Source organism: Pieris rapae, chromosome 15 (genome assembly GCF_905147795.1).
Source record: "Pieris rapae chromosome 15, ilPieRapa1.1, whole genome shotgun sequence".
In the NCBI taxonomy this organism is placed as follows: Eukaryota; Metazoa; Arthropoda; class Insecta; order Lepidoptera; family Pieridae; genus Pieris; species Pieris rapae.
This window is the reverse complement of record NC_059523.1, coordinates 4,816,658-4,831,357: the sequence shown is the minus strand read 5'-3', so window position 1 is coordinate 4,831,357 and position 14,700 is coordinate 4,816,658. Positions and strand designations below refer to the sequence as shown.

At 30.6% G+C, this 14,700-nt stretch overlaps 2 protein-coding genes across 2 annotated transcripts; one reads left to right on the top strand and one right to left on the bottom strand.

Annotated features, from left to right (window-relative positions):
* The first annotated feature begins 745 nt into the window (after positions 1–745).
* LOC110994409 (calcium/calmodulin-dependent protein kinase type 1) lies at positions 746–6,542 on the top strand. The gene is made up of 2 exons (XM_022261031.2): positions 746–1,773; positions 2,250–6,542. Exons 1-2 carry the CDS (start codon positions 902–904, stop codon positions 2,473–2,475), a joined length of 1,098 nt encoding a protein of 365 aa, XP_022116723.2. The 5' UTR covers positions 746–901; the 3' UTR covers positions 2,476–6,542.
* Positions 6,535–14,187, bottom strand: LOC110994408 (protein sly1 homolog). Its single transcript, XM_022261030.2, has 11 exons — positions 14,028–14,187; positions 13,700–13,859; positions 13,103–13,404; positions 12,686–12,775; positions 12,261–12,519; positions 11,643–11,801; positions 11,125–11,300; positions 9,621–9,891; positions 9,041–9,170; positions 7,675–7,875; positions 6,535–7,009 (listed from the first exon to the last, which is right to left on the bottom strand). The coding sequence occupies exons 1-11, from the start codon at positions 14,053–14,055 to the stop codon at positions 6,899–6,901; spliced, it is 1,887 nt and encodes a 628-aa protein (XP_022116722.2). The 5' UTR covers positions 14,056–14,187; the 3' UTR covers positions 6,535–6,898.
* Positions 14,188–14,700: the final 513 nt, after the last annotated feature.

Below are 14,700 nucleotides of genomic sequence, written 5' to 3'. Positions count from 1 at the left end.
CATAAGTGTACTTGTTTACCTATATGAATAAATATATTTTTGTTTGTTTGTTTACATCTAGAAGTAATACTAGTAACTAACTAGAAGTAATCTAGTAGTAGGTACTAATTTTGACAAATATTAATAGGATAGCGAAAAGGAAATCATATAGCCTTTACACGTAAGAAAATGTAAATAAATATTTTTTAATGATTTAACGAGGGAATATAATATAAATTCGTTTTTATTTACTTAAAACAGTTTTGTTGTTGATATATAATAATTCAAATAACTTTGTTAGGAATTTAAAGAAAAACAGGAAAATATCTGAACTTTTTGAATATTAGTTCAGTTTTTAAATGCAATTTCCATATAATATTTAAGCCCAATCTTTGTTTGTATTATGTAAAACTCATTATAATCATATAATCATACCTTATGATCATACCATTACATTTGCTCTACTTTTACTTCTTGGCGCGAAATTTTTATTTTCATATAAATATTTTTTTTCAACTTGAGTAACCGAAGTACACAATATTCTATTATTTAATTTTAAATTATGTTATTATAGTTATGGTTTCAAATTACTTATCGAATATTGCAGAATCGCAGTTATCGAAAGTATTTTTTTTATTTATTAATATAGATAAACCTATAAAATACTTTATATTTAACTGTGACTAGAAAACTGTTCCAGCTGTCGTGTCGCCTTTTGTCAATTGCCAGATGCCATCTAGGTAAAGGCTTCGGCAAACCAATCAGACGACAGACAGTAGACACAGCATTCTCTCATCTAACAAGTAACATCTTTGATCTTTCAATTTTCATCTTTCATCTTTGTTCCAATGGTTCCACATAGCGTAATATTGAAGTAGTGTATTTTAATAATATCACTGTGTAGTGCGTGTTGGGCTAAACGATGCCTCTATTTGGAAAAAAGGATTTTGGTCGAAAATCAAAAAAAGATGCGAAAGAATCAGATAAGCAGCCATCCATTGAGGACAAGTATGTTCTAAAAGACCTTTTAGGAACAGGCGCCTTTTCCGAAGTTCGATTGATAGAGAGTAAAGAAAATGGACAGCTGTTTGCATGCAAAATTATTGACAAGAAAGCTTTAAAGGGTAAAGAGGATTCCTTAGAGAATGAGATCAGAGTTCTCAAAAGATTTAGCGAGAACGCAAAGGGAGATGGAGCAGAGAAGAAAATGTTTTCACACCCTAATATCGTACAGCTGCTTGAAACATATGAAGACAAAAATAAAGTTTATCTAGTAATGGAACTCGTTACTGGCGGTGAATTGTTTGACAGAATCGTTGAAAAGGGTTCATATACTGAAAAAGATGCGTCAAATCTTATTAGACAAGTTTTAGAGGCAGTGGATTACATGCATTCTCAGGGAGTTGTCCATAGAGATTTAAAACCTGAAAATTTACTATACTACAGTTCTGATGAAGATAGCAAGATTATGATTAGTGATTTTGGTCTATCTAAAATAGAAGATTCAGGCATAATGGCAACAGCTTGTGGAACACCTGGATATGTGGCTCCAGAAGTATTAGCTCAAAAACCATATGGTAAAGCAGTTGATGTATGGAGCATAGGTGTAATATCCTACATATTGCTCTGTGGATATCCACCTTTTTATGATGAGCAGGATTCAAACTTATTTGCTCAGATTCTCAAGGGTGATTTTGAGTTTGATTCACCCTACTGGGATGATATAAGTGAGTCTGCAAAGGACTTTATCCGACATCTTATGTGTGTGGATGTTGAGAAAAGATACACTTGCAAGTAAGTATTCCTATTTGTGGCAACTTTTATTATTTGGCTTAAAATTTTAGTATTAAAGAAAAAGTTTGATTGCTAGGAAAATTATTTAACTTAATATAAATTCTTGTTGAATATTATGTTGTTAATCAATCTGTCCTTCAAATTCATATTAAACACATTTAATATATATGTTAAATTTTTCTCACCATATACATTTTATATTTATTATATATACAAAATGTTTGTTGTCTAAAAATTTATATTAATTATTAAGTATAGACCTACCCTTCACCATTTTCATTTACTCTCACATTGATAATTTTATAGAGCCAGTATGTGATGTTCATCTATAAACCAAAGGCTTTCTATTGCTTTCTGAACTAAGCTAAAATTATTATAGTGTTGGAAAATAAATCATTTACATTGTTATGTATCATCATTACGTCATAATTAAGCTGCGGGGGGCAGTTTTGAATATTTATTTCCTTTTTCATTAGACAAGCTCTGGCCCATCCATGGATATGTGGTAATGAAGCCAGCAGCAAGAACATCCATGGTACTGTATCAGAGCAACTCAAGAAGAACTTTGCTAAATCCCGTTGGAAACAAGCTTACCATGCTACAACTGTCATTCGTCAAATGCAGAAACTTATGATACTTAATAGCAGTAGCTCAAGCCGCAACACAAATGCCCCAGCAAAGTCTCAAAATCAGCAACAGTAAACATCATTAAAAAGGTACTTATTACGGCTGAGATTTCCTATATGTATATTATTGGTCAGTAACAACTCAACTGTCATATATTTCAGAGTTTATTAAATGTTTGTTAAATGTCTTATATTACGAATATTCCAAAGTTAAGATTCTACTTAAGTACTTCATAAATAAATTTTGATGTAAATCTCAGCCATGCTTTGAATATTTAAGTTAAAAGGATAAACTTGATACTTAATATGCTAAGATCTGAAGTGTTAATTGAAACTTTAATTCATTGCGCTACATTGAATGACATCATTTTAATGAAAGAAGGTGTCAAATTAATCAATGAAGTATAATGGTATATTTTTAATTGACTAGTCAGTATGTTTATTAATACAGACACTTAAAACATAATAAAATTATTTAACTTTTGTTTCGTAAAATTTCCTCAGTTAAATAGGCAACGTAACAAATGTATGCTGTACTAGAACAACTGTATAGCCATTTTATGTTTACTTAATAGTAAAGAACGTCTTTTTATAGCTTTATGATATCAAAACTGACTTTTGTAAAAACAATATTTATTTACCTTTGTTGTCATGAGAAGTTTCTATTTAGAATCTCATTCTTTAACACCTAAGTTCTATATAAAAAATACCAAAGCTAATAGCTATGAAGTGTAAGGTTTTCTAAGAAGTCTACTTACAACCATTCTTCTCTATAAAAAGCTATAACTAAGCCTCATAGTCTTTACTATGACACATATTTGATATAGAACATAGGCATTAAACATGTCAGTTAAATGATGAAGTCCATGTGAGTGCTTTACTTAAAATGTGTAATCATAGCTGATATAAAATTTTAACAATATAACTATTATATTATAGGTAGATGGTCTTCTCTTTAGGATTCTAATCTTGTTACACTTATTAATAATAAATGGTGATTATCAATTTCAATTTTTAGGATTGTTGCGGATGTTATTAATATTTAAAAGCAAATTATCATATAATGTTAACTTGAAATGGCTTAAAATATTTCAATGGTTTCCAATAAAACGGTGCTTCAGAAAGAACTTAAAGAAATATAGTTTATAGTTTTGAAATGGGATGTTGTGAAAACCTGATAGTCACTGCTAGTTGATCACAAGGCACCTAGATATGTAATGTTGAAAGCATTTAATTTTTAAGTGTGAAATTGTATACCTTCTTTAAGTCTTTCTGAATTATCCACATTTGTCTAGAGATTTTGTTACATTATTCTTATTGTTTTAAATTAATCCAATGGGCTTTATTTTGATTTAAAAGTTGCTTGGTGTCGCTATTATATGCAGTGTAAGCTAAATTTACATTTAGACCTTGCATGTGTCAAAATAGCATTGGATCTGGATGATGTGTTTGCTACATATGAATTTTTATTTGACAATTTTTTTTAGGATTCTATGAATTATGATACATTTGTAAGCCCTATATTATAATCCCTATATATTATAGCCATTAAAAGGTATATTATGCTTAATATAGATTGTAAGTTTTACTACTTATTCTAAAACTGAATCCTTCCTATCTCTAGAGAAGATTACATGATTCAAGTAAATAATATATTCTATTAAAACCTATTGCACTGTTGGATTCAATGTTGTCTTATAATACTCTTCTATGACTATGATAGAATTATGCTTTTCATATGGGCCTAAAGACCGTTAAGACCGTTGTTTTATACTTCTGAACTGAATGATAAAAAATCCTATAAATAAAAAAATCATTGTTTGGTCAAGCAGTCTCTGTACTTCAAGAAAACAAAGTAAATTTTAGTAAAAAAAATCAACAGCCTTCACTTGAATGCCTCTCATATTGTAAATTGTATAGGAAGAACACATCAGTAGAGAAAGTATTTTTAAATATCTGTCTAAGACTGAAAATATAAATTTTATTATTTGAATCTTTAACATATTCTATTCATATTATCGAAATAAATCAAGTCAGTATGAAATATTTAAAAATATCTAGGTGGGTTCACAAATTGTGATCAAAGTTGTGATAATTGTTACTAATGGGCCTGTATCCCTTCAAATGTTCTACATAGTTAATTCTCACCTTAATGATTTTTTAATGAATTTGTTGTTTATTTCTTCAATTTCTGACAGCTCTCTTTATATAGAATCATGACAAAATAGATCTTATAAATTCTGACCTTTGAATCTCACTTTTTCTCATTCCTAAATATTATTTTAACTAACAAAAATAAATTGTTTATAATTATAGTATTTTTAAAATAGAACCTTTGTGAAGATTAAAAATTGTCAAGAGTTTATTTTGATATAAAAGTTTACTAATTTCTGTATTGAATAACATTCCTTAATATTATTGGTATTTTAAAAACATTCCATGACTTTAATTATTAAAATGATCATCCAATTAAATGTTTATCGTATTTTTTATAGGTTTCTATTGTATTGGTGAAATTAATTTGTGGCTACAATCAATTAATACTTTATGGCCATTATGATAATGTCTAAATGTGTGCCATCATTAAAGCCATATTTACTGAATAATACTTTATCTAAGTATAAATGTAATTTACATATACATCTTCTTTTTTTTATGTAGGATTAAGTTTTTATATTTTCTTTTATGTGCATAAATTTTATAATCATATCAAAAATATTGTATTTCTTTAACAATATAAGTAAATCGTGATTATTTATTATTAATATCTTTTATAATATGTTGTTTATGTATTAAAATCTGTAGTTTATGATTGGATAACCTTTAGCCTTGTTATTATTATAATAGTTTTGTAAGCGATTACGCGGTCTGTACAAGTAGCGGCACGAAACTCTAGCGCTGACCGTTATTGCGCAGAAGTAAAAAATAAGGTACCTAGGCTAGCGTAATGAAGAGCGTCGATTGGCTCTCCAGTCACATTCCGGCCCCCGCACCACTACACACGCGCAGCAATCCCCTCCACGTATCGGCCAGCGCTAGACTTACGTGCCTATAATTGTACAATCATTTGGATGTCAGAATTTAGCATTTCTATATAACATGTGTATAGAAGTTTTTAATAAACACTAAATACTGCATCATAATAATTATTTGGTAAATTAGTTAAACAATATCATTAACTCACAATCGTGATAAATTGAAAAGTTATGAAACGAAATTATGTTTAATTACTGTATCTCGGTTAATACGATGACATTTATACATTTCTTTTAATAGCGCACCTGAAATTATGACGTTTTGTCTTAAAATATTAATGTCTGTATTTTGTTTTTACACAGCCTATATATCTAATGCTAAATATAATTAAGGACTTGCCTTATGTGTAATGTTTAAATAAGAGCTGTTCTAAATGTTTGTGAATTCTTATTCTGGATGCTTCATTCGTTTTTAATTCAAATATTGAGCACAATGGTTTTGCATAGAGAATGTTATCGGAGAGCAATGTTTCACCCAGAATCTAAAAATCTTCTCTTATTTTTTTGACTGTGCCAAAACCACGTTATTTTTGCCAAGTTACGCATTGGTGAGCGGTTTGCTTTGCTGTTTGTTAAATTATTATGATATAGACATATTTTGTATTGTCTCACTTATCCGTCGAAAACATATAATTGTATGCAATATTTGACTTATTTTTTTTAAATATATTCCGTAGAACCTTATAAAATATCTCCTAGGCACCAGGCAAATCGTCTCAAAATGCGTAAACAGTACATAAAAATCTTAATATACGAGTTCCTTTTCAAATGTATTCTTATTTGTACGTTGTTTTGAACGTACCAAAGAAGATATTTTTCGAAAATTGTTGTGTTGAAAATTAACACATATTTATTTAGCACAATAGATAGTAGATTTTGGAAGTGATTTCCATTTTCCAAAGTTACATTTTTTTGTTTTGGTTGCGATTTTTCCGCATTACGTCTGTCCCTTAGTCAAGGTGTCATGTGAAATTATGGGTTAAAATCTGTAGTCATCTTGTGATTTAGATTTTATACTTCTTGTTCTGAACAATCAAAATTTATTAGTAGTTAATAGATGTTAGCTCTATTTTCAATGTCAATGTAAATAAAATGCCAACTTGTTGAATAGTTTTTTATTTATCCACAGCATATATATTTTATGTACACATTTAACTAAATACAATATTGAAATGAACCTTATTTGAAATTTGGTTCATGTAATTGCTAGTTTACAAGTTTTGATTTAACCAATATTTTTATTAGGGTTTTTACACGACAAAATAATATTTTGGATTAGTAGAATAAATTCACTAGTATTCAATTTTAAAAAAAAACTTGTATTATAAATAAAATGATCAAAGGAACGCATACAATCTGAGGCCAAGGAAGTTGTAGCGCAACTGGCTTCTTATATCTCAATATCATAGTTCTGTTGAACTCACGGTAATGAATTTATAACAAATTTTATTATTAAAGGAATGTTCACTGTAGTTCTTGACCCAAATGCGAGAGTTGCTTGAGAAATTGCGATGCGTTTGGAAGTGTAGTTGATCCATAAATTATCTTTCTATTCACTCCATTTGCCGCTTGTTGCTGTAACGTAAAAAAGAACGATATTATATATATGTGGTAACAATCATGGTACAATTGTATAATTCAAGAATCATGATTAGCTAATACATGTTTAACATTTTATACATTTAGGAATATTTTCACCTAAAACTCAATATACTAAGCTATGATTATCGATTACTTTCTATATATAACAAAACACTTAATAAAAATAAAAAACGAATTATGAATCTATTGCATGTACCCAGAGTAAACACAAATTATAGAGGGAGCAACATTATGGTTAGAGCGGCGAACAAATTTAATGACATAACGATTGACATTGATATGTTCGCTGAGAGTGTGGTGACAGCAAAGCTTTGACACAAAATTATTTCAACCATAATGAATGAATTGCATTGGATAACCTTTCATAGTCAACTAATTTAATTCTGTTTTTTTTATTTATGTATAAATGTTTGGAATGTTTACCTTCTTGTTATATAAAAAAAAACTATTTGTGAAGATTTGTAATTGGCCCACAATGTTATAAATATATACATCAATTTCTGTATTGTGCTGTGAATCTTCTGAATAAAAAAAAATCAACAAAATAGTGAAATTGAACCAACTTTCAACTGCAACAACATAGTTCAGTAGCCTAGTTCCCACAAAACTATTTGAAGAATATTGAATATAAGCCGTACCTTAGCAAAATCGATAAGATTATGATACTCGATGTAACTGCCACCGCCCACGATGAATACAACCGCGTCGTTCGGCGGCGGCTGTCTCGTCGCCCTGGCTCGGGCTGCGGCGTCCGTTCGCGCCGTGCGAGGGTCGAACCAGGTCAAATCGTCTCCCGATCCGATCAACGCGGACTCCACTGTGCGACTTACCGGCAGTTTCTGATTTAGATAACAATTTTGATTTTAAGCAAATTCGTAGGATAAAAAACCTAAATCTAACAGAAAGAAAGAAAGAACTTTATTAGACACAATATACATGAATGTTTCTATAAAGTAGAGTGCACTGGCCCCCACACTAGGATTCCCTGTGTTGTGGGCAGCCAGTTTCTTCCTTTTACATCTAAACTGTATTTCTTAATTAATTAATAAATTTAATAAAAGTATTTGTTTTTTTTTTCTCTTCTTTTCACGCAATGAATTCGTCGTACGTATATGTAGTGACTTTTTTACCTTTCCGGTAAAATGTTCTCCGAAGCATTTTGTGCTTGTTTTTTTATGCTACAGCATACAAAAATACATACGACCCTTAATTTTTATCTCTACCATCAACCCCTAATTTTTATTTGTTATGTCAAGTTCAAGAAGTATCATAGTTCAAGAACTGTGGTAAATACAGAGAAAAATCACAAACTCCTAAAGAGTTTTCATTCTGGAAAACCGAACAATCTCTGGGCTTGCATAGCATAGCATATGTATATGCATAGCATTGAAAATGTCCCATGTTGGTATGTACTAAAAATGTAGGCTAGGCTTTAAGGTGAAACGAAGTTCGTGGGGGCAGCTAGTATAATTTGCAGCACGTAACTTGGCAAGAGAATTTGTTTTGTTGACTTTTTGGTACGAGTTCAGTTTTAAATTAAGTTTTGATTTTGTTTTGGTTTTGTTAATTGTTGTTGTTTTAAATTTAGTTTTTGTTACGTTTATTACAATGCCAGGACCAAATACCGTTTTACGCAGACATGCCAGAAAAATTTAATTAAAATACTAATTATATATTATTAAAATAATTTTTAATAATAATATTTTTTTTACTTAATTAAAAAATGCATATTATGTTTTATTTATAACACCTAATAAATGTCACGAATTCCTCTGCTTTGTTTATATACAAGATTAAAAATAAATGATGGCAATAACCATAATGACAATCAATAAAAGTGAACAGTTTTTGTTCCACTAAGTGTACGATGCGCGAACTTGCCCCCACTACGCCAAAACCTTGCCAACTACCGTGCCGGGGACTATACTACATACAAATTCAGACAGTTTCATGAAACACAAGTATGTTATTTTATTTCTGATATAATCAGTAAATGCAACTTACATGTTTCTTGACAACTAAGTTTTTGACCCCTTCCATGACAAATGAAGAGCCTTGTGACACAAGTTTTGAAAACATCGACACTGTTTTTGTTCCACCGCCTTCATATTGGCTCGACATCTTTGTAAAGCTCCTAAAATTTAATAATTTATATTTATATGTGTGTTGCCTGGCAGATATGGCTCGAAAGCGATAAGGCCGCCTGTTGCCTACCTCCTTTTTTTTTAATTATCTTAACTGTATTGTAGTTTTGGCAACGATAAAACAAATAATCCCTATATTTAGCCTATCCGTAGGATGTAATGGTTGCAAAATATTTTTTTTATTTAAAAGGGATAATTTTTCTCGTCTGTTCTACGCCCTTTGAGTAATGTAAATTTAGAGTATTTTACTAACGTTTATAGTTGTACTTTGTGATACCTAACGCCCAAACCCAATAACCTATCTCATGTGAAAATGTTTTATTTAAATAAATAATTCATTTTTTTTATCGAATTATTTTTAAATGATTTAGTGAGAGCAATATCGGTTAAATATTTTTTTTTTCATCTTTAGAAGAATTTGTTTTTCAAACAACACTTACTTCAATCGCTTCATATAGGCCATAGCTTGGACGTCACAATTGGCCGTTTGGAGAGCGGCCTCGAATTTTTTATATTCTTCATCATTTAATTGCGAAGTACACAGATAATATATGATAAAAAGACGCATTTTATCTTCTGGAGTGCCAGCTTCCTCATCAGAGATGAGATCTAGTACAGTTTTGCTCTCCACTGCGCTGCTTTTACTCATTATTTTCTCTTCCAATTCAAAAAATGAATCCAGGCGTCTGGATTTTATTACATTAAGTATAGCTGAAAAATCAAAATAGTTTTTATATTTATATAATTTTGTAAACGTCTTTGACATTCATAAGCATGCCTTAAGTCGCATCTAAACTGTATAAATAAATTTTGATTTTGATTTTTTGATTGGACTGCTAATTGCAGCGATAAGTTTTAGGCCGCTATGACCCCTGCCGTTTGGCCAAGTCGAAATCGGGAGAAAACTGATAAAACATTCTTTTACGATTTTAAAAAAATTAATGCATACAAGTTAAGCCATTTACAAAAAATTATAATTATATACAACTTCCTAACGCTACACAAAAAATTGACGCAAAAAGCCGCATTTAGTCCAAAGTCCATACTTAAAAACTTGTTTTCTTTTCTTACTAGGGTTGCCTGGAAGAGATCGCTTGTTAGCGATAAGGCCGCCCGTTGCATCCCTAGTAATTTATATATATTGTGTTATTTGTGTTTCTTTCTAGCAACGAAGTGTGAATAAATAAATAAATAAAAAGTACAAGGATAAAAAAAAATGTATTGTTTGACGTTAGACAAGACAAGCGGGAGTGTTAGCCTAACGGCTTTTGCGTGCCACTCTCATCCCCGAGAATTTCGCTTGTAAGGTAAAAGAAATCATCGAAAGGAAACCGACATGTCTTAAATCGATTTAACTTCTTAAATCGACTTGCCTAAGTAGGAGCAGATTTTAATGCGTCCTATCACTAGAATTCTTCTCGACATTGATTTTTAGGGCACCCTGTATTTTCTGTAAATACTGAACGTCTTATAACTAGAATTCGTTTTGACGTTGATTTATAAGACACCCTGTATGTTCTGTGAATACCGAACGTCTTATAACTAGAATTCGTTTTGACGTTGATTTATGGGACAACCTGTATGTTCTGTTAATACTGCCTGTCCTATCACTAGAATTCGCCTCGACGTTGATTTTTAGAGCACCCTGTATTTTCTGTAAATACTGCCTGTCTTATCACTAGAATTCGCCTCGACATTGATTTTTAGGGCATCCTGTATTTTCTGTAAATACCGAACGTCTTATAACTAGAATTCGCCTCGACGTTGATTTTTAGAGCACCCTGTATTTTCTGTAAATACTGCCTGTCTTATCACTAGAATTCGCCTCGACATTGATTTTTAGGGCATTCTGTATTTTCTGTAAATACTGCCTGTCTTATAACTAGAATTTGGTTTGACGTTGATTTATGGTTCTGTATGTTCTGTAATAATAGTAGTACAAACCTGTAGCTATAGTAGTGTGCATATCGATTAGCCGTTTCTTCTCCATAAGCTGTGGCAACGAGTTGACAGCGCTTGTCAACCTCTGGGTGTTATCGCTGACCAGACTAAGAGCTAAATCGCTATCTGCATCTAAACCCATAGAGCTTTTCAGCTTTTTCACTTCTGCTTCTGAATTCCTATTCAACATAACAGTAATTCATTTTACAAATGATTTTTTTTATATAATAGGGGGCAAACGGGCAGGAGGCTCACCTGATGTTAAGTGATACCGCCGCCCATGGACACTCTCAATGCCAGAGGGCTCGCGAGTGCGTTGCCGGCCTTTTAAGAATTGGTAAGCTCTTTTCTGAAAGGACCCTAAATCGAATTCGTTCGGAAATATTTCAATGGGCAGCTGGTTCCACAAAGTCGTATTGCTAAAAATTATTTCTTACTAAATATATGTATATAATTATAAACCTTGTATGTTTCACTGGAGACTCCAGCAATTCATACAAAAAATAAAATGGTGAATGTACCTATATTTATCAAGATCCTCCTGAATCGCTTCAGCGACTGTTGGGAATGGACTGCCCTTATGTTCACACCATAGAGGATCTTTGGAGTCCAAATCACATGTTCTGGTTTTCACCTTTTGTCCAGGTAAAGCTGGACCAGAGCTTTCTGGTACTACAGCTCTGCAACAAAAATATTTTCAAAAACTCAGTATTCCAAAAAAATACCAGCTGTAACCTGTTAAATCACAATATTGTTACATTTTTCAGAACAATTGTTAAAAAGTCAGTAAAATTCAAGCATAAAAATTCAGATTTAGCATAAAATTTCTAAAATCTTGGAATTGGATTATCATGATTCATGTGCACTTTTTAATTTTTTTTATTTTCTCTAGATTAAGGTTCTATAGGTTAATATAAATATATTTTGCTTTTTATATAACTTCTGGTTATGCACTTCTTGCACTCATAATTTTTTTTATTAATTGTTTTCTTTTCTTACTAGGGTTGCCTGGAAGAGATCGCTTGTAAGCGATAAGGCCGCCCGTTGCATCCCTTGTAATTTATATATATTGTGTTATTTGTGTTTCTTTCTAGCAACGAAGTGTGAATAAATAAATAAATATATAAATTTTAAAATACCTGTTTAGTGAAAGATCAAGTACATCATGAGCCAGGGCCTGGTAAGTCCAAGTGTGATGTAGGGGTGTTGCCATATCAATATTCCTATCCAACAGTATTAACATGGGCCTAGTGAAACTAAAAGAGCTTCCTTGTCCGGCATTTCCATGAAAAAGATTATTTCTAGCATCCCAAAGATTTTCCCTAAGCTTTTTGTCCAGTTTTTTTGCAACCATTTCGGCAGCATTTCCTTTAGTGCTACGAATTATTGGTACAGTACCTGAAAAGGTATGATGACTAGAAAAATGAAGCTAAAGCTATATTTCTATTTACAATAATAATATATTTGTGTGTGTCTGTGTTTGGCATTTTGATGGCGGTGGTGTTAAAAATATCACTATGTTTTCTTTCCTAAAATATACTTGTCAAAATAATTTAAAACTTACCGAGAGTTACGAAAACAGAAAATAAACTTTCTACTATATCATCCATGATAGCTTCCATTTCTGTATCTTCTGTATCACCTTTATTAATAGCTAAGAAGAAACTTATTATTATTATTTGAAATTGTATATTCAGAAACAGCTGGAGATAAAAATCTTTAGCCATAGGTTAAAAAGGAAAATAATATTATTAATTGTGATTTTGGGTTGGGTTTACAATTCAATACCTTGAATTTAAGGATACTGAGTATATATAAGAGTCTAAGCGTCAAAAAAAAAACAAATTATTATCTAGTTTGATTAGGTATGTTAGTATACTAATTATGAGGTATTAAATTTTAAACCTTAACTGTGACTTTTAAAACAATGAATAGAAATAAAAAATTTATCAATATTAAAACATTAAATTATTATACATACCATAATAAGATAATGAATCAGATTTCTGGTGTTTCATAATAAATAGATCATCTTCTAGACAGATAAAATTCAAATACTGATCAAACAGTTTATGTATACTCATAACTGAATTACACTGTATGGCAGATGCTGCTAGATCTTCCAATTTCTGTCTTGTTATTGGTGAAATAAAGTTTAAGTGATACTGGTCATAGATACCATTATCTAAATCTTGGCAAATCCGACCCAGATTCTCTTCAGTGGGTGCACAAAAATATACAACTGGCACTTCAGGAATTTGGTCTCTTTCAGAGTGCAACTCGCTAAAATATTTTTTTTACATTAGATTTTGGTTTAGTAGCAGTTTTATTATTTGGACATAGGTAAGTATATATTTGATAATATAAAATATGAGATTTACAATACAGTATATATTTCTCTAATAAGGAACATTAATTAAGTAATATATCCACACTCAAACAGTTTTCAAAAAATAAATATGTTGAAGCTCAGTATAATGCAAATTCACATATTCAACACATACATTCACAGTAGAGATACTGAGAAAAACATTATCAGAGCATTTGCAATAAAGTTTAAAATTTGTATTATACTTACACATGGAGTGTAACTCCTAATTCTCTCAGTTCTTTAATAGATATCAAAGGGGAAATAATATCCTGTCCCACCCTGTCATACACAAGTACCTTCCATGTAGGCTCATTAGCAACTGCTTTAGTTAGAGGTTGATTCAGATTCAACATTTGCTTTAAAGCATCTGAAATTATTTTTTGTAGTATAATTAAAATTGAATATTGACTTAAAATATATACATAATAATATTTTATGTAATTCCAACGTAAATTATATTAAAAATTAGTAGCGACTTTAGGTAGTTTAATTTTAGTAATAATATCAATTTTGAGGCAATTTTAATAAAACTCACTCAATTGTCGTTCGCGTAAGGTAGTCATTATAATTGGTTTATTTCATATATGATCAAATATTATAAGTCTGTCGTTACACTTAAATAATATATTTTGATTTTCACTTCATTATTTACGAACCACAAATTAAAAAAATATTATCATAACTTTTATTTGGAATGTAAAATGTTTAATGTTTCCGTCAAATTCTCCGGACTCTAGAGACACGTCACATATATTTACGAAATGTCAATGCTCTATACTTTTGACGTTGATGAAGGATATGAAGTGACAGACTATAAATACAAGAGATCATGGTTAAACGCATTTAATGTATATTTCTTTTTTTGACGTTCATGGACATTATGTTACCTATGAATAAATGATTGTGAATTTGAATTCTATCACACATAATTACCAAACTAAAATCACTTATAGGCAGATTTTGGTCAATATCAAAATGTACATATTCCACAATCCGTACGTCATTTAATTCATAATTGTTTAGTCAAGCCACATTTCATATATCTAATGAAATATGGGATATACTGCAAAATTACTCACTTACAAACACTACAAATAAATTAAAAAAAGCATTATTTAGGTACAATTTTTTAAAACAGACTAATAAAATCTACCAAAAAAGCAAAATTATCAAGTTTAAACAACTATATGTTTATAGCACCTGTATCT